At 48.6% G+C, this 20,756-nt stretch overlaps 1 protein-coding gene across 5 annotated transcripts in view; it reads left to right on the forward strand.

The window, feature by feature from the left end:
- LOC308195612 (uncharacterized protein) overlaps window positions 1-19,189 on the forward strand; it is a 35,141-nt gene extending 15,952 nt beyond the window's left edge. For 2 of the 5 annotated variants that reach the window (XR_013951668.1, XR_013951671.1), the window contains 4 exons: window positions 738-820; window positions 1,895-2,005; window positions 4,840-4,964; window positions 16,524-19,189. Coding sequence is in view for 1 of the 5 variants with exons in the window: in XM_080593380.1 (XP_080449506.1) it covers window positions 738-820; window positions 1,895-2,005; window positions 4,840-4,862 (217 nt within the window). In the remaining 4 variants the exon portion in view is untranslated. Of the gene's footprint in view, window positions 1-737; window positions 821-1,894; window positions 2,006-4,839; window positions 8,275-16,523 lie in introns of those variants that run through there. The other 3 variants (XR_013951669.1, XM_080593380.1, XR_013951670.1) reach the window with 3 other exon arrangements.
- The last annotated feature ends 1,567 nt before the right edge of the window (window positions 19,190-20,756 follow it).

Consider the following 20,756-nt stretch of genomic DNA (forward strand, 5'->3'; position numbering starts at 1 on the left):
TGCTGGGGCGGATGCTCAGAACAATGCCTGGGAGCACTGCGGTTCTGCCTGTCTCCAGAGAAGCTGGGGTGATGCCTCCTGGGTGGGCACCCATAGAAAATTGGCCTGATATTTGCAAATGGGTCTGCGGCTTTAAAAATAACTTATTTTCTTCTAATGCCCCTCACATCCACCATCCAGGACTGCCTCATCACCACTGGCAAATCAATCTATTACTGATGTTCTACACTGATGTGTTAGATCTCCTGTGCTAAAGACATGAGGTCTCTCCCAATACCTAGCAGCTTCTAAAGGGTTCTTGCCTCTGGTCTCCAGGTTTCCATGTCTTAGCAATTTCTCAGTAGAGGTATCTCGAGGCTCCTCCCAGCTGAACTGAAAGCCTTTTAGTGCATATTGAAAGGTTTGCTTGTTTGCATTGGTTTGTGCTAACTAGCTGGTTTTTCTGAGAGGAGGAAGAGAAGGGTTTCATTTACCATTTTATACTTATCAATGGATATGTGAGATCAGGAACTTGATCTACCTATCCACAAGTCTGATGATGTGACCGTTTCTACCAGTAGCTCCTTTCCCAATGCTCACACAGATCAGTATGCTCTGGGAAGCCATTAGCGTGGACATGGACAAAGCCTACTTAGACAAAGTTCTCTGCTATAGATTAGTTTTGCAGGCCATGGACTGGCATTTCTGCAGCTGTTTGGACTGATGTTGGTGTCCCTGAACTCATAATTTCTCTGCAGGCTCCTGTTTTCAGAAGAACTGGATGGACACAGGCTGTGTCACAGCCCTTATTCCTGGTCTGAGAAGATGCAGACGCTATTAGGTGTGTATGGTGTTCTCAGGAGGGGAGGGAAGAGGTGTATGACCATCCTGCAGCATATGGATCCGTGTGGTTGTTCTCTGGCTAGGCCTGCAGTGGTGGCTAGGTCACTTGCGCGGAGCAATCCCATAAAGAAGCGGTGGGGAGCTGCTGCAGGCTTTTGCCCCTGCTTGGACAGCACTGCCGTATTTGCCTCTCTTTCCCCCGATGTTTACCCTAATTGTCAGTGGGTACCTGGTGACATTTTCCATAGCACAGCAGTAAGCACAGCCTGCTGCCTACCATGCACAGACAACCTCTTTTGGCGCTGCCTAGGCCAGGGAGCTCCCCTGAGGGAGATTTCCCCTCACCGAGGAGATCGGAGGTACATGAGCCCAGCCGGCCGCCGGCACTGCTCCATCTCCACATGGAGCCAGCCCTTCCAGCGCTGCGTCTCACAGCCCGTCTCCAGTCTCACACGCTGCCGGTGATGGATGGCCGGCCTGGGGAAGCCCACAAGGCTTCGGCTCGCCGTGCTTCAGCTCTCCCGGCACGCTGAAACCCTGCCCTCACTGTTGAGAGACGGTAAGCTCACGCACGTCCGGACGAGGACTCTACAATGATAGATAATGCCAATAAGCCCCGGAGCTGCTGCGGGGAGGGGAGGGTGATTTATCCCCAGCCGGACGGCGGGGCTGAGCGGAAATCCTACGGGAGCTGCGGGGCACACATCAAAACCGCGTGTCACAGCGCCCGCCACACCCGGGGCGCCAGTTCAAAGCCGTCACGTGCTGCGGCTGGAGACTGAAGGTGATGCCAAGCTAATGAGCAAACGAAGCCATAAATAACCCGCGCGGTCATTACGTGCTCCCCCTCCTCGGCGCGGGCCTGCTCCGGCCCTGGTGAGCAAGCGCTTCTCGCACCCAATTACTCATGCCGAGCCCCTCGGACGGAGCCCGGAGCAGGCTCAGCAAACCATTCATCTTGGCCGAGTGCAGCCCTTTCAAGTTTCCCCGCGGCAGCCGCTCTGTTTATTGTTAAGATGAGCACACAGTTTACACGGACTGTTCTTATTTATCTTTGACTTTTACCTTTTAGGTCATTTCTTTGCACGTCCGGCACTTTCCAATGCTGTCTCGGCCAAATTTGTATTTATGTCCTGGGCTTTGCTGTCTGAAGCTCTGAGGCTGCCGGTGATGGAAAGGCGAGGTGAGCTCCTGACAGAGGCCTTTTCCACAGCAGAGCTGGTGTCCCCGAGGCAAATTACTCCTGGGGATGGAGATTTAGGAAGCAGCTGAAGGGGTGAGCGGGTGGGGTGTTTGAGAAGGGGGTGAAGGGGTAAGTCACTAGGCTGACTTTGGGTTGAGGCTGGACATGCGGAGCGTCCGAAGAAAGGCTGGATGGGGACGTGGCTGAGGCACATCTAGGCTGTGGTGTTTGCTTTGTGGGGTGATGAGGGGTCTGAGCAGAGAACAGGCCCAGATGTGGTCTTTTATAATGTCGTTGCTTATGGTCAAGAGAAAAAGCCTTCCCTTGAGGACCAACAGACCGTCTGCTGGGCAGAAGGAACTCGGGGAGGTCCCCAGCAGAGGCCTGGATATCTGCCTGGGGTGCGTGTTGAGGTGGGAGGAGGAGACACTGGCACACAGGCTAAGGGGGGAGCATGGAGAGAGGACAACCTCTCCAGCACAGTAGCCACTCGGCAGGACAGGGCAGGGTGAGAATTGCCTTGAAGCTATCTCACAGGGTCATGGGCTGGAGGTGAGCAGCCACGGCAGAGCCCCCACTCTGGTGCTGCTGCTCCCTATGTGGAGGCCGTGGCAGTGGGGTGGGAGATGGGGCTGTGGGCTGGCCCTGTTTGTTGTCTACTCTGGCCTGGCCAGGAAAATACCTCAGTAAGTTCGCTGTTTCTTCCTACTTCCTTCTTCGTCACCCATGTTTGCCCATAGCTCGTTTTACCTCGGCTCTTTGACCCGTGAAATAGCTGGAGAACCTCTGCATCTCATGTGTCAAACGGCCACATGCCAGCAGAGCACTGCGAGCGCTTCCCATGGTGGGTACCAAAGCGATGTGATGTCTTCACAGCGTCAAGAGCGTTTTCTCACCCGCGGGGTCAGCCTGCAGGTGTTTCAGTTCACAGCCAGCCCATGCAAGACTACTCAGAAATAGGCAGGGCCAAACTCTGCTCTGAATTACAGCCATGCGGCTTGGGGCAACCCTCTGGAGCCACACGGGGACTTCATCATGTAGGTGGAGAAGAATCCCAGTGACCGCAGTCTGGCGGTGGAGGAACAGCCTCCCAAGCAGTGCAGTCGCAGTGAGCCCTTGAGGGAAGGGGCAGCAGCAGCAGGAGAGGCTGTATTTTCAGGGAGGCTTTGCCGAGCTGCAGAGTTATCAGACATAGCTGGGTTGTGGTTGTGTCTTTATGCCTTTTCCCTGGGGATCAGAAAGGGTTAAAAAACACTGTGATGTAGTTCTGTGCTCGCATTGAATCTACACCCATCATATATATATATATATCGGATTTTCAGGGGGGGTTACACATGTCACTGGCCATAACTCAGACTTTTATTATAATCGTGACCATATGGTTAATGGGACTTAATAAACCACTGTTGACCTGGACTCCGAGCGCACAAATCTCTTGCTCTCTTTCTTGTTTAACTCGCTTGTCTGGACACCCTATGCCAAGCAGCTGCAACTTAGTGACTGGAAAACACCGTGCAGTGGCGAGAAGCTAGTTAATTTAGAAAGAACAAAACCCCAAGAAAGTCACATTGCACCACAGCCCACGGGAGACAGGAGCCGACCTTCCCAGAGTGAGGGGCAGCTGCTTTGTGCATCCCACGGACACGAGCACGTGTCCCCGAGAGCCTGAGCAGGGGCCAGGGAGGGGATGTCGGGCAGGACTCTGCCTCAGCACCAAAGGCCCTGGGTGAGCACCGGTGATAGCCAGGGAATTAAATCCATGCTTCTCGCAGTGCAAGTGAGGGGAGTGTTTAACTAAGCATTTCAAAAAACCCCTGCCTTCTGGTTTTGGCAGGCACGAAGCCTTTGATTTAATGGAAATTAGAATTGGGGAGAAAGCTATTAAATCCTGTCTCAAGCATTCCTCTGGGGACTTGGTGCAGGATTGATCCAGGCCATGTCTTCTTCTACTCTTTATCTAATCTAGACTTAAAATGACCTAAACACTGGCATATGACCCCTGCCTAGGAAGGACTTCTATTTTTTGGCCAGTCCTGTGCTACTGCCTCTCCTGCTTTTAATAATGCTGCGTTGTCACCTGGCCCTGGCCCCGGCCAGCCTGTGCAGCCACCTCTGTCCCCAAAGAGGTAACGCAAACCCTCAGCAGGCACGGCTGGATGTCTGCTCACCGGTATCCGTTACCTGAGCTTGGGCTGTTGCCTACGGCGCTTTACGAGATCTCCCCATCCTGAAATTTCCCTTAGCTCAGTTTCATTGCATTACTCCCAGGAACGCTGCTGCCGGCTGATTTCACAGGTGGGGGCCCAGGAGGAGAAGCTCCTCAGCTTTCTCAGCAACCTGAACACATGTGCCTTGGAGGAATGAGTGATCTTGAAGCCGTAGGTATTGAGGCATGTGGCTGACACGTCGGGCTGAGCCAGGGTAGAGGTTTTAGTTCGTTCCTTTGATCTTGAGCTGAAACTTAATGTTTTTATTATTTGATTGGTGTTTTTGTGATTACATGCACCTGCCAATAATGATATCCAGGCACACGTGTAGGTGGGGTACTGTTGAAATTAAACTCTCTTCCTTCCCTAAAATGACTGTGTAAACACCAATTCCATCTCCTTGTGTCATGTTTAGAAATGAGGGCTCCTGGTACTGTATTACCCTTCCTGAGCTGTGCTTAACAGGCACGGGGGAAGCCTGCTCTGCTCTCTGCTCCTCTGATTTTTTTTCTCTTCCTTTTCTTTTTTCTTTTTTTTTTTTAAATAAAAATCAGTTTTCCTGCTGTTTGGGAAACATCACATCTTTGCCATATCGTGCACTCAGGGCTGTGTTTCTTCTGTCCGCAGATAGTTCACATGGCTTCATTTAGGATGTGATCCAAGGGCTGGTGGTCACAGCTGGAGACTTTATGCTGTCTTTGATGGATTTTGGATCAGCCTGAGTAGATTTTGGTACATCTTCAATCATGTTGGTAGGTATCGCCTCTTCCCAGAGCTCTCTCTATCCTGAAATTGGAGGTCTTTTTCCTAACCAGCGGCAGTCTTGGTGCTTGGATATCCATGGGAAGCGTCAGAGAGAGATGGACAGATAGATAGACTGCACAGCAAATGTAAATGGATATGTTTAAAACATAAAAGCCAAAGATCTATGTAAAGGTTTGGCCTTCAACAGGAGAGTTATGAGAGGTGAAACCTTCTATGTCATGAAGAACCTGACATCTGAGATCAAGCCAGCCTCAGAGCGTCTCACTTTCAGCTCCATCCCGCATTTTACAAAAGACACCCTTCCGACAGCGTGTCCCCCAGCAGCCACATTCCACGGCGTGGCCCATCCCCTGGCAATAAGCCTCCTGGTGACTGTCACTCAGGGGCTGGCTGCCAGAGGCAGCAGCTCTGGGCATGCAGCGCAAGGCTGCAGCCCTTCCTTCCCATCTCTGCCTGTGTCGGATGTCCCTTGCTCTCTGTTTTTCAGCACGAGGGCTGCTCCTTCAGCAGGGCGGGCAAGGACCAAACGTCTGAGCATCTTCAGGCAGCGGAGGGGCAGCGCTGAGGACCAGGGATGGTATGGGTCACCTTCAGTACCATGTGCTACCTACTGATGGGAAGCCCCCATCTCCTGGTGCATCGGTCCAGCGCCTCTCTCTTGCTTGAAAATCTGTCTGAGCAGAGCAGAGAGAGGAGCAGCATGCACAGGACGAGTGCAGGATCCCACCAGCTGCCTGTCGCACAGGACACGGCCTTCTGAGGTTATGCAGAGCAGACCCGTGGCGTGCTCCAGGTCTCTGCCGCACGGGAGGGGAGCGGGATGGCTCCGCACACCCTGCGGAAGGAGCGTGCCCGGAGGAGCGGGAGGCATGTGTTCCTCACTCCAAAAACCCTGGCAGTGTTTACAAAGTCAGACACGTCAGCGCAGTTACAGTCAGCGAAGTGAGTGTAAAACTGGCCTTGTTACTTCCCAGATCTGAGGGATACGAGTCAAATGTGCACAGATGGTCGGCCACTTTCCATAATGAAACACGTCTTTATTGTCCCGAGGAAGCTGCATTTCACAACCTAAGCATTGGGGCTTGCTTCTTTTTTTATATATTTTATTTTCTCTGCAAACTGTGGGCAGTTTTGCCCCTTTCCTTAAATCAAAAATTGTGGACGATAAAGACGTGTTTCATTACTGAGAGCTGGCCAAGCATCTGTATGCAATGGACTTCATTTTCTTCTCTAGGTTGCTGGCACAAACATTCCCAGCCCAAGCCAGAGAGGAAACTGAAGCAAATGCAGGGATCTGAGCACTCCCAAACTTGGGGAGCACTCGGGCTCTGTGGCTGCTTCTTTCTGGTGCATGCCCAGCTGCCACATCCCAAACTTTAAATGATGTGGGGAAGTGTAGGCACAGGCTGGCTTTGCCAGGCATGAAATATTTGGGTGCTTGTGCTGTCACAGTTCCCAGAAGCAGCACAACCACACAGAAAGCAGATGCTGTCCTTCGAGGGGTGACTAAATTTGTGCAAGGCTGCCTTGAATGACCCGCCTAGAAAACACATTATAGTAGTGATTCCTGGGCCTTTGTTCGTTTCTGCCTTCACTGGTGGGATTGCAGCCCCTGTTGCTGTTTGGATTCATGGCTGTGATGGGGTTCCTGAGTGCTGGTTTGGGAACATCTTCCCAGGAGCCAGCCCTGAGCTCCTCCTCACCATCGAGGATGTGGTGTGAGGTTTGGTTCCCATGACTGCTGCTCGTGCGGCTCTAGGATCCTACTTGGATCCTGCCTGTCCGGTAGAAATGACGCTGCGCCATTCTGATTTATGCTCCTGACAGAATACTTAACAAATACACTACTTTAAAGCATTACCGTATTCACCTTGGGACGAATCCATTCAGAGACACAGTACAAAGCATATGGTTGCGATGACAGCTCTGGGACCAGGATGTATTTGTCCCCAGTGCAATGGGGTTATGCCTGCAAACATATTTTGTGAAAAGTAGTTGGCTTTAATGATGCTTAAACGGCCAGTCCTCTTTTTCAGGAGAGACAGAAAGACTAAGAAATAGAAACAGAGGAAGGAGGAAGGGAGAGGGCCCCAAGAAAAAGATGAGCCATTTTTTACCACAAGTAAATGTGTGGGGCTTTTGACCAGGCACAAAAATAATTGGAAGCATGTTTTTGAAAGCTTCCCTATCTGCATAATTTGTTGCCTGCCTGCTGGTGGATTCCCAAAGACAATAAAGGAGCAGTCTGGGAGGAGAGTGGCAGAGTGGGATTCCTGAGTCGTGGCTCTGCTCTTGGCGTTGCTGCCGACTCGTCGTGGGGGCCGGTACCAACCCAGGATATTGTGCTTTCCCTTCGTGCTGCGGCACAGAGGTGTGCTTGGCAAGGCTGCACTGATTCACGTCTGTGGCTACAGACACACTGCATCTTACACCAGGGCTAGGCCCCAGGGCTGGGGCCTTAGCCTGGCTTACCTCCTCCTTAGTTCCTCCTCTCATACTGCAAGTCTTGGTCCTGGCTTTGTTAGTCCTGCTTTCAAAGTCTGCCCTGCCCCAGGGCTGGGGGCCAGCCAGCCCACCAGTGCCAATTCGAGCACCTTTCCTTCTTTAATAGGGCAAGTTGGTGAGACATGTTCCCACACGGTGTGACAGCAGCATAAGAGAAGAACCTGTGTGACACCTGTGCCTCTCAGGATGCTCAAAACACAACTTTTGTGTGACAAATTAAGGTATACAGGTGTTTAATCTACATAATTAAAACCGAAGGTAACTGGCTCACTGGAAGAATGTAGGTATTAAGCACTTTTACTGGGCAGGCTGTCGGCTGGGTAGGCAGGTGACTGGCGTCCTCCATGGTCTTGCGCAGCTGGTGGATAAGGTTCTGCCGTTTCTGCTGTTGATCCTTCTCTGTCAGTGTGGCTTTGAAAACAGCAGTACACCTACATAATGGTCCTTGGATCACAGCGTAACCACTGCAAGAGACAAAGTTAAATCTTCTGAAGCGACAGTTCCTAAGCTGGAACTCAGAGGGAACCTTAACCTGCAGCTAGAGCCAGGAAAACCACCTTTCTTTCACAACAAGCACGTCTCCATGCTCTTCCCCCTTCTGAAAACATATACAGCAGTCGATAAGACAGAAAACCCTACTAGGTCCCAAAGGCATTTAGTGTTTTCACAACATCACCGTCAATGAAAGAAAAGCTAGTTCTGGTAAGAGCAGCATGCCTTTTCTTTTTTTAGCTTGCAAACCTTGGCTAGGTATAATTGTATGAAGTCTTCTTTCATTGTACTTCTTGCGTCTGCAAGATCAAAGCCCCTCAGGATGTAACAGGAATCTCTACAATAATACCCTTTGGATGCTCATTTTAATAAAGAGTTGCTTTTAAAATAACCCAAAAAGAAAGAAGGAAAGAAAAAAGCAAGCAAAATCCAGGTCCTGATGGGATAATATATTTATTTTCTCTCAGTTATTTTCAGCTCTGTAAGACAAGTCTGAAAATTGTCTTTTGCAGACCGTTTCACATAGAGCTGCATTTCTCAGCTGCTCATTTACAGGTGGCATGGACTAAAGAAGAGTTTTAGATAGACTTTGAAATAAAGTGGATGGAAGCAGAATTCTGCTACTGCCAGCACTCCGGGATGTTCGAGAAGAGAGATGCCAGGCTGAGAGACTCAACAAGGGCTGTGCCTGCAACATCAGTGGTGTCAAAATGCTCCCTATGCCCCCTCAAAGGAAGACTTGGCGTCGGGTTGGTGGTTCAGTGCTATTTTCTCAAATAGTTCAAAACTGCTCTCTTGTATGCCCTCAGATCTTGCTCCTGGCACTCAGTCTTTGTTGAGATGCTGATGGAGATGCCCCTGTCTTGTGCCATTAGCAACACACACAGTGCTGCAGCCTGGCAAGTGTGAGAAGAGCTGCTCTGCTTGCTTACACCAACAGCTTCCTGTCTGCCAGAGATTTCTGGGGGAACTACAGGAGTTTGAGAAACACCCCATGTCTGGCAGCATGGTATTGTCCATATCCACAGCTTGACGTTCACCTTCATGTTACTGTGGGTAGCTTGGGGTGTCACAGAGAGAGGCTGGGGTAGAAAAAAATGTTGATAAATGGTCTTTCTCTGAAGTCCTCAGCAGACAGAGTGTGCCTGAGTGAAAACCATAGAGAAAGCCCTTCTTCCATGGCTAAACCAACAGTGAAACACGCTGAGGGTCAGGCCTTTAGTGGGTGATTCATGACTCCAGGGTCACAGGGGTTAAAGATTCTCATCTGAAGGGGATTAGGAGTTTCCAAGGAAGCACAGTCCTTCAGTGCCTCCAGCACTTCCTTGAAGCTTTTGGTGTTTCAGACCTGCCTAAGGCCTACCACATTATTCTGTCCCATCACATGAAATGTCCATCTCAGCTTTGGCAGAAGGCATGGGGGTGTGTGTGGTGCAGGACACATGAAAGGAAGCCTTTGGAAAGGTGCCAGTACCTTCCACCAAATCTGATTACATCTGCGTGCAGGGGAAGCCAGGCCGGCTCCCAGGAGCCTCCTCAGTGCCCGGATAATGTGCTCATCCATCTGATAGCCTGTCAACGCAGCGTGCTCCTGGCTTGGTGCCCTACACGTGCCCCTTACCTTGTGCCACTGCACCTTCCGCCCAACTCCCTGCAAACCAGCACAGACATTTGTTCTGGTAGGGAGAACTGACTACAGGCTGCATCCCACATGGTGGCATCTGCAGAGAAGGAAGTTATCTCCTGTGGACACCACGCACAGGGCTGGCTGCTTCACTGATGGGACCTGCCCCCCCTGAGACTGCTCGGGAGGCAGGGCTGGAGTGGGATCCCTCACCTTCGTCTGCCTCCTGCTGAAGCCTCTCCTTCTGCCCCTCTCTCCTTTTAACCATCAAACACTTCTCTCCCAGCAAGGTGTTTTCTGATGCTTTGCATTAAGTTCACGGTGTAAAATTGGAATGGACTGGGCCACTACAAGATGCTGAGGCTGTTACAGGTCGGTGTGTGCATACGCGCATGTGCATGTGCATGTTCATGTCTGTGTGTATGTGTGCGTTTAATGCAGGGCTTTACAAAACTATCAAGAGCTCTTTAAAGTGCCATAAAATTTAATGCTCAATAGGGAAGCCTAAACAAATGAAGCTGCACTATAAAATGTTTAGTGTTTCTATTGCTTTCGCTTTGAACATGAAGACTTACGGCAACACACAAGGGATTTCTCTGTCCTTTTCCTTATCCTTTCTCCCTGCGCCTCTTTTCTTCTGTATTCCCTGATTCCCAAAGAATTTACCATGGATTTTGTATGGGAATATCTTCAGCTCCCTGTGCTCTTGGTTCTAAAAAGTGTGGCTGTCTGCCACTGAAAGGGCTGCCTGTTCTCTGATTGTTCCCTGGGAAATATATATTTGAGATTAAAAAAAGAGCACTGCTCTTTCATCTACACCAAACCCCACCATATTTAATTATTTTACTGTGTATAGTGGCTGCCAGAACTGCCTGGTACAACTCTTATCCCTTGCCTGCTGTGATTTTGTCTGCTTTTGTTGTGACTTCAAACACAGATCTCAAAGCACAGATCTCGATGGAGAGCCAAAGTATGCCCCAAGTTCTCCTAAGGCACAGGCAGTGGGGACATTTTGTAAAAATGAAAAAAAAGAGTCAAATTCTAATTTTTGCCAGTGATCGCGAGCATTGTGTGACTTCCAGCTTACTCCGTTGTCTCTCAGGACCCTCTCCTTAAAGCAGGGCAGCACACAAGCAGGTGAGGTGCCCTTCTCGCTGCTGTGCCCTTCTCTCAGCTCACTCTCATGGAACAGTATGGCCAAATGTGGGTGCATAAAGTTAGGCAGTTCGGTGAATCACCTGCTTTCATAGGCAATGGGGATCAGATATTAACTGCAGCACACTGACTGAGCAGCAATGGAACATTCTCTGCGTCTGTCCTCACCTGTATTCCTGTGGTGACCACGTTCACCTTCTGGTATAAAGGTTTCTCTTCACTCGTGAAGGTTTGTGACATCTGGCTTCTCAGCACTGAGGAGCAAGGCTGAGATTTGCAGGGAAGAGCAAAGACACACTTCTAGGTGGCACAGTTTTGTTTCCACTAACAGGTGATGGGGATGAATAAGAGGCAGTAAAGACTGTATGTTGTTGCCTTCACCTCTTCTGCATCATGGCACAATATTATACTCATGTATACTTTCATTTCTGTCCATACTATGGTCCTTTTGGAGAAAAGATGTAGCCAGATGCCTTTGTCCAAATATTTTTTCCAAGTGAAAGGCTTCAGATTATCCCAGATATTGAATGGCTCCTCTTTTTTAGACCTCAGAGAAGCCGTGGCCTTTCCTATTATTTCATCCGTGTACTTCAGTCTCAATAAGGGAACATTGCAAGGTCACAGCCTTTCCTCCTGACTAGAACCCAGGAAAATGGGGATTAAATCTTGCGCATACTCTAACACTCCCATATTTGGACACAAGTGGAAGGAACTTGTCTGTTTTCTAGTTTGCCTTCCATTTGCCCCGGGGCCTGAACTTAGCTGCAGGTTTCAGCATGAGAAGAGGCACGAAGTTCCAACGCACACATCTGGAATTAAGAGCCGAAAATTGGGCTCGGTGCTGATAACGCTTTATTGACAGGAGATGAAAGTCTTGATTCCAATAACTTTCCGAGCTCCAGTTCCCACTGCTTTACGAGGTGTTACACACTTTGGTACCTTTGAGAGAGAGTTTGCTTCCCCTCCTTCTCTCCCACATCTTTATTGCTTCTGTTCCACAGACTTGAGTCATTAAAGTCTGAAATGCTTCAGCCCAGGAGGGTACGGAAACCTCCTTTTTCTGCGCCCCAGTGAGAAAATGTCAGCATCCAGGTTATCTGTAGGGATGGGCACAAACCAGACCCTGAGGCCAGAGTGCTCCCCTGCTCCTGGTGTTGGTCAGTGGCAGGGCTCAGCGCTAACAGCTCAGGACAAACCCTGCTTGCAAAGAGGGCAGCCACCTACCATCCGTACTCAGTCACCTTCCTTCCTCTGCCCAACATGGGAACTCCCACGCTACCCTAAAGAAGCTCACAGTCCATAGAAGTGGGGTTCAAAACAAAAGAGGAGGAAGAAAGGTAAATTACATACTGCAGGAGGCTTGTTTCCTCTGTCATTCCCTGCTGCCATGTGTTGCTGTGATAACAGTGAAGTGGGTGAGGCACAGCCCTCGTGACCATGACCTTACCCAGCAGCAAGGACCAAACTGATCTCAGAAGGCTCCAAAGCTGGGGGACACAAGCCACTACCTTCATTTCTGTGTTATAATGCCCATGGTGCCTGCATCCGTTGCACTTTGGAAAGCCTAGACAATGTCTGCATTCCCATGTCCGTCAAGCTGTCCTGAGTAATCCTCCTCCTCCATGCTCTAGCCATGGGTCAAGGAGTTTCCTCCGTCTTGTCTTGGGCTACCTGGCCGTTCACCTCACTCTCCCACTGCTGGAGGCAAGCCCTAATAAGAGTCAGCTGCTGTTAGGGACCCCAGTCCCTAAATCAGTTCTGCATTAACAGCAAAGGCTCCATGAAGGGAAAGTCAAAGGTTGCAGGCCATTATAATTACAACTGTCAAAATATAACATTGCTCAAATTGGGAAATCTTTTATAAAGTAATTTTTTTTTTGGGGGGTGCAAAAAATGTGTGCTTGTCTGAGGAAGGGCTTCTGCATTTGTAGGCTTTCATTTCTTCCTTATATTAATTTATTTCCTGACAGATACTAGCTGTCCTTAAAAATATTGCCTGTAATTTCTAAGGCACTTTCAAATTTCCTTTAGAAAAGAAAATTCCTGAAAAATTAAGTTTGGGGTGTTCAGATAAAAATAAGGTATTTTGTCTCAAAAAGGAAAAAAAAAAAAAGGGAAAAAGCAATAGGAATTTTTGATAGGAATTTTTGGTATAAGTCACTCCTCACATTTAAGAGCCAATGTCTGCAGTTACGTAGCACCACATAATGTTTTATAGGCATCATGGGATCTGTAGTTTTATCCCTGCTTTTCCTCTGTAGCTTTGAGTGGGAGCGTGAAGAGCTCTCACGGCATCTCCCGTGAGGTAAGGCAACGACATAAATATGGAACATAAAAAGAGAATCGTTTTCAGTGTTAAAAATAGTTCAGATGAAACGTTAACATTTTTTAACGCTAAAACCAAACAGACAAATACAAACCCCACATTTTCAGATCTGCTGTAATTGAAGCCCTGTGGCTGCACTGTCAGGGCTCCTGTCCTAGCTGCATGCAGCCTGTTCCCCCTGCAGGAAGTCTCCTCAGTATTTATTACGACTCCAGGGTTATCGCTAGTGTTAACTAACAGCTGTCACTAAGGGTGGGTAAACTGTGAGCCAGAAACCTTATCGGATTCATTTACTGCCTGTCGCCCACCTCCTTTTTCTGATTTGACTCTGAATTGGGCCTAGCTGCCTGGGAAGCCGCATGGCTCCTGGGGGCTTCCCCCACTGCCAACCACCTCATCCTGTGGTGACACCCGGTCTCAGGGCTCCACACACCAGCGCTTCTGAAGACCATGGGGAAGGAGGCAGATAAAAGTGGCACAAAGTTACCAGCTTCCCAGCTGAATTCATAAATCTGCACCCTCCAGCAGGCTCCAGGATGCACTTACCCGCAGCTCGCCCTTGCTTAATCTGAAGATGATTTTTGTCTTTGGTGATTTCTCCTTTCTGTAAAGGGAGCACAGTTTTCATGGAGCTAGCCATCTCCTCTGACTTGCTGATGCTCCAGGCCCCTCAATAGCTGCCGTCTGCTCCTGCCTCTCCCCAGAGGATCGTGTCCAGCAGGCAACACTCTGCCATGCAAACCTGGCTGTTAGAGGGGGTTCACCTTCTTTAGAGGTGTACTGTTGCTTTCCAGTCAATGCAGTTCTGATGCATTTGGGAAATAGATGCCAACACTTTGGACTACTTTTCCTAATGCTTTCTGAGGTGAGTGGTTTTAGTTTCCACCAGATATCAAAGAGAGGTTCAAGATCTGGAAGGGTCTTGAGCACTGGAAAAGATCCCCGGAGAGCTGGAGAGTGGAATCCTTTCCTGGCCTTCACAGATTTTATTTTAAACTTTATAGTGAGATTTTTGCTCTTTTCTGGACCTGGCTTGTCTCTGGTCTGTCAGCCACATGGTACAGATGTCTGCACGCCCTTCCCTGCCAGCATTCTCCCAGGCTTTATTCCCAAAACCTGATCTCCTTGTCTGAGCCTCCATGTGTTAAGGATCCCTTTGGGACAACATGATTATTTCCTTCTGCCTGCTGTGTATCCCTCAACATCTTGTCTGGTAAAAGCCAAGTTTTGACCACAGACAAATATCTGTCTCAGACCTGGTTCAGCTTGTAGAGAGAAGCACCATCACATGGAGTAGTAGGCCCTGGACCAGACAGGTCTAGGTACCTGCTTCCCAAAACAAGAAAGAGATGGTGTCTTTTGAACTTCATCATGTCATGGAAAGTGCGATCACCTAGTTTCTATTCAAAATGGCTTTTAATTTAGAATGAGAAGACTGCCAAGGAGGAAAAACAAAAGTTAGAGTGTGTGTAGGCCAGGAAGGCCTACACATGTACTGAGTTAGGGCCCCCTGGCTTCCCACCAGGTGAGCTGTAACCTCAGCTGCCTGTAAAGAGAAGCCTGAGGGAACACAGGACAATAAATAATTGTCCTATTTGCCTACCAAATAATGGTTGCCTGGGTCATTCACCGAATTTTCTATTCCAAGAATGGAAGGGACTTGGGCAAAGCCAGCTAGTGACAGGCTCAAAACAGAGAGACTTCTTCATCCAGTCTAGAGCTAAGCTGTGGGATTCCTTGTCACAGGATAGCTGGGTGTAAAAGTGTACTCGCTAGAAAGCCAAATAGAGAAAACGCTCCACCAAAGCTGTTAAACACAAAGATATTAATTACCAAATTACCAGACATTAATCCTCTGGGACACTGGGACATGCCTAAGCTCTGCCACGTAACCTTCCTTTCCTTCTGGCACCGAGACCAACGTACAGGTAGCCCACGGCACCTCTTCTCACCAGCCTCTCTCCTTCCCTTCCTAGTCTCAGCTTCCCACTGATGGGCCAAGCACCTGTGTCTGCACTGATGGACAGCAAAATATTTTAACCCTTCACTGCCAGGATGCTCTGAAGTGAAAGCGAGGAGCACGAAGCCGAGCGTGCTGCACCTCTGCCACGGCTGCCTGCTGTCTCCCGCTCTGCTTTGACAGACGGGAAACACCCCGGAGCAAAATTAAGAGGAGCTCTGTTTATTTTGGGACTGCAGATTACTGTCAAACATGAAGGGAGACAATTATTTCCATTGTGGAAAATGTGGCATTAGTGAACAAGCAGTTCTCTCAGCCTCGGCTTTGTGTTTTTGTGTTTTTGTGTTTTGCTTTTCTCTAAGGAAGGTTTCCTTTTTTTTTTTTTTTTTTTTTTTTTAAGCACAGGCTTGAATTAAGTGGGCAGAGAAGCATTTAAATACAAATATTTGTAAACTAAGTGGTTTTCCTGAACAAAGCAGATCCAGATGACAGACAGTCTGTCGGCTGCAGTATCTCGGTGCTTGTCCCATGGCGGCCCCTTTGTTTGGTCCTGGGTGGGGGTACAAGGATGGGGCACAGTGGGGCAGCAGCGGGGGGCAGGGGACGGGGACTTTTTGTTCATTATTACCAAACTGACCATTGTGTTGTCGTGCAGACAGATACTGGCAGCCTGGCAGTGATGGGGGAACGTGGGAACAAGCAGCTTCAGAAGGAGCTTCAGCTCTAGAAGGTGTAGGAGAGGTATCCATCAGATCATCAGAGCGGGGCAGGAGTTTCCCTGAATAATCTTTTACCGCCAGGAAAAAAAAATAAATCATTTGCCATATCCTGAGCCTTCTGGAGGATTTGGTAAAAGCTTAGTTAGGAGGATTTTCTCATGCCTCAGAAAACATTTGTGGCCAAAACCAAGGTGGGTACCCCAGTTCAAGGACAGCCATCAGCTACAGCTCTCTCTGGTGATCCAGGCTCAAAGCCCTTCCCAGAGCGGGTCTAAGTTGCCGTCACCTCTCCCCAGACCTTGGGCCTGGTTAAATAAGGAGTTACATTCATGTTGTTTTTCGCTGAAAAGCTTGGAAAGAACTCGAATCCATCCTGGAGAGAAACAGAGGAAAAATCTTGGAAGCGCAGGATAGGAAACACACTTCTTGCCCACAAGTAGGAATTCCTCTCCCAGGCGCATCCGTGCTGCCCCTGCCCCATCCCCATGCCGCTCACCTCCCCGGTGGTGGGCTCTGACCAACCTGGCTCCAAGGCAGCGCTCACCTCTGGGGGCTGGGGGGCTGCAGATGCCAAACGGCAGGAGAGTGCCAGGGTCGGCTGTGCTAGCTGTTATTTTTACTTCTTAATAATGCCCTGAGGCTTCTGTTACTTTCCATTGTTCATTTCTAGGGGAAACTGCACTGCCAAGGTCTGTTCACTTGTTCTGGCTTTTTCTGCAAAGGCCTGAAATGCCTTTTTTTTTTTTTTTTTCTATTTGTTCTCAGAAATGAAGCTTCTCTGTAAATGGCACGTACCAGCTTTCCACCCTGCCTATGCCTTAACCACAAATGTCTGCCTCCTGACAGCTTCTCCCCTGCTAGCCTGGGCTTTCTGCAGCGGCTGCTTGCGCTCCCCCAGTCTGTCCGCATGGTCACATCGGGACACGACTGGGAAGAAGAAAAATTCCTGGTAGAGAATATCGTCACGGAGCAGCCTTCCATGTCATCGGGATGGGCATCCCCATGCAGAAGCTGGTCCTGGACCCTGTCTCTCAAGAACTGTGAAACACTTCCCCAGTTAAACCGCCTGTCACATTACTGAAGGGGGCACTGATGTATCTGATTAGTGAGGAAGCTCTGAAGGAATCCATCTGTCTTAGCATTTGGATGGGTATTTATCTCCTTCATGGGTTTCTTTTGTCCAAAGGAATCATTTACTCTGATGTGAAGTAATGCAATATCTGCTCTCTTTAGGGATTTCAGCAGGAAGCTATACTCCCTGAGCCTCATTTTAATCTCCTATTGTCGTAAATCAGGAATAACCTCAAGAAAGTCAGCAAAATTATGCTCGTGAAAACTGATGTACAAGACACGGGGCCTCTGATCTCCACCAGCAGTAGAGATGAGCTCAGCCCCTGAATCTCTTCTCCCTCTGTATGTAGATCCTGCTGGTCTCTGGAGATGCTCAGACGTGGCTCTTGTGTGCTGAATACAGCATCCAGGCTTTGGAGGGTGGCGCCTTTCATGATTTTGCTGACCAGGTAGAAGGAGAAGATATGAGGGCTTATACAGATAAATTCGCTCTGTGAGAGGCTCAGGACAAACCAATAGAAACAAGAAATTGCAGTTGTGCAGAAAAGTTTTTGAATGTACTCTCATACTGACAAAGATGCTGCAACACACTTCCTATTTGCATCAATTACAATGATGGGTATGGAGCAGATTCAGAAAGAAAATCAAAAGAGTATTTCAGTGGTACTGCTTTTAAACCTTGTGTGACTATAGGAGCTCCAGGAAGCAACGTTTTGGCTTTTGTTCTGCCTAAACACCAGATATGATTGGGAAAAATGATTTTGTGTTTTCTTCTTATTCAGCATGGTTAAAATCTGAGCTTCTTTTCTGTTTCAGGTAAACAAAATGGATTCTGCTTAGAAGCTGTGCTTAAATGGAGTTGCTGAGATAAGAAAAAAACATTAAGATTTTGCTATGTTAAAAGATGGATTTAAGAATAGATAGTATTACAACAATCTGACTTGCAACATGCCACTTTCTGATTTGTTTCTCTTCAACAATTCATTTGTCTCAGACAGTAAGAATGGTCTGCTCACTTCCATAATTAGGGGAGATACTGAGATTTCAGGCTATGCAGGAAATATCTATTAATGCCATTCCTTTTTGCTATTCTCATGCTTTCGCATTAAGGGTTTGGCATGAGATCAGGTTAAGAGTGAAACACTGTCTGTCTGTCAAAGTTTTATGGTTCTTCCAGTGGTGTCTGAGCACCTCATTGTTTTTGTTAAATCTCAAGAGATACACAGAGAAGTGACCTTTCTGCTTTCATAACTTGTATAAATAAAGGCTTTTGCGAACTGCTTCTGGCAGCCCTGGATGATGGAAGGCTGAAATTCCACTTTGTGAGAAATTTTCACTTTTAGAACTGAGATGTTATTCTGAGTGGAAGTGAAAAGGCAGTCTTCATGAATTTCCCTTGGAATAAAATGCTGAAACATTTCAATTCAAAGCTGTCAATGCATCCCATTCTGATGCTGCTGGATTGCTCTGTTTTTACAGCATCTAAAAGTGATGCTGCGTGCTAACTGTGACATCTGGCATACCCAGGGATATTCAGTGTACTTTGCAAATCACAGCGAGATTAGCTGAAGTGCTCAACATCCTTTTGAAAACAAGGCATCATTTATGTTATTGAGATGATTTAATAAGAGCAAAGTGGTGTGTTGGGGAAATTCCCCGTCAGAAACGTGGAAATCTCACTTTCCTATAAAATAGTTGATTTTCAGTGAGGTGGGCTTTCTACAGCAATGCAAAGCCCTCCCTGCCCCGTGCTTAACCCCACTGATGTGAAGATTTGACGACATCTACTGACACCCATCTTAGGTGGCTATAAACTACCTGGCTTGAAACCTCCCCTTCAAATCTGGGCACAACGCCCTGGCAAGCGTGCAGGCAGAGCATCCTCCGGCAGAGAGAGCAGCTGTGTTTTCCAGCACAGCTTTCTCCCCGTTTCGTGCCGGCGGTGCAAAGTTAAGGCACCCGCTGCTGGGGTGAGCCCTTGGTCTGTGTCCCTGCGCCGCGGGGACGGCTCAGCAGCGCTCCGTCGGGCTCTGAGCGGGACTCGCCTCCCTCGAGATGGCTGTCATCAATTTGTTCCTCTCCATTTTCTTTTTCCTCCCTGCTCCCTGCTCGTCGCGCGTACATCAAGAGGCTGTGATAGGCATGTTTGAGTGAGACAAATGAACAAAGACATTCCCCCCATGTTTCCCACCGGATAAATCACAGATGGGCCCAAATCAACCCCCCTGGATCCAATGTGTCGTTATGTATCTGCCACTATTGCTTTCCAAGAGGAAGGATGAATATAGCTTTAAATGATTAGCTGCCTTATGTATTACCATGTCTCAAAGCAACAGGGGGTAACACGGGCAAATAACTACACAGGCAAGGAAGTACATGAGGGCTGAGCATTCAGGACTCTCTAACAACTGTGGTTTCTTTATAAAGAGCAATAAAGATGGTTTTAATGTACTGTATATGATGCAACAGATGCAGGATGCCTCTGGCAAAACTCCTCTGGTCCAAAGCTGACTGAAGACAGTTTGATGATTTGCAGGGAGCTACAGATCCCAGAAGGGGGATTGTATATACCTGTCAGCTGGTAATCAAAGTTCAAACCGGCCTTGAAAAAGCTTAATTAGTACTGACACCAACATAATTATGTGAGCGAGGGAACAGTCGGCGACTGCACAGTTTTGTGCCTCTACCCCCTTCTCCCCCATCCCGGTCTCATCCCCACTAACTTTTGGGGTCAGCTCATTACTGTGTGTCCTGCACCTCTGCCGCCGCAGGCTGGACTGGACATGTCTCCAGGCTTAGCAGGAGCAGACAGCATTGTGTTTCCTCTCTCCTCCTGCTGCCAGAGATGATCCTAACAGCTCCAAGGTTGCAGTGACATTGATAAATGCAGGGCAAGAGCACGCTCAAGGAATAACAAAACACGTCCTTGGAAGCCCTGAGGAGCACAAGGAAAGCAAAGCAAGAGGCTGCAGCCTGTCATCTCCCAGAAACACAATGATGCTTCAACCTCAGAAGGTTTATATCAATTAGGAATAGATTTAGACTGAGCCTTCAAATCCGAACTGCAACACGGAGCTCCTGCCCCTCTCCTTTTTGTAGCGAAAGCTGCAAGCACAGCTTTCCTGTGCAATGACATCAGCGCTCAGACCTGTTTTAGGTATCGTGATGACTGTGATGTTTGCCTCCATAAATAAATTCATTCATTTGATTTAATATCCCACTCGAAGTCCCATCTATAGGTTTTCTTGGCTAATTTTGGTCCGTGCTGCCTCTGCCAATTCCATAATATAATGTCTACAAAAGCCTTCCCAAACTCCCGTAACTGATTCACTAGAGACAAATTTTGCATAGAAGCCTAGAAACCGAGCAGAGACTGATGGAGGAAGGCAGGAGATCCACTGCATGTTGCTCACAGGGAAACGCAAAGAGTGGAAGTGCCTCTTTGGGACTGAGATGAGCCCATGTCTTGCTCACCCTGGCCCAGGACTGGATCCAAAGCCAGGTTTCCCCCCAGCTGTGCAGCTGTGCACATCAGTGTGATGCTCCAACTCAGCACTTCAGAGAAATCTGCGATGTCCAGATGTGGGCCCAGCTCCAACGTTTCCCTAAGTCCTGGAAGACGAAACTATACCTCCCTCCCTATGCCCGGCCTCATTTAAAGACCGAAGGCAGCAGAAACTCAGCCCCAACACCTCCAGTAGTATCAGAAAGAAGGGGAAGCGAATATTTTCTGCTTGCTTTGGTAGAACTAGAGAAGGAAAAGCATGGTGCCTGCAAATAGTTTGGCCTGTCAGTACTGCCAGGTGCTGCCCATCACACACATTTCATGCCCTAGTCCTGAGGATGTCTGGACGTGCCCGAGAATGGCTGCACAAGGTCTTTCAAGTGCTCTTAGCAGAGGCCTGGTAGGGCTCCAGGACGGCACCG

This window comes from Anser brachyrhynchus (genome assembly GCF_964034855.1).
Source record: "Anser brachyrhynchus genome assembly, chromosome: 5".
Lineage (NCBI taxonomy): Eukaryota > Metazoa > Chordata > Aves > Anseriformes > Anatidae > Anser > Anser brachyrhynchus.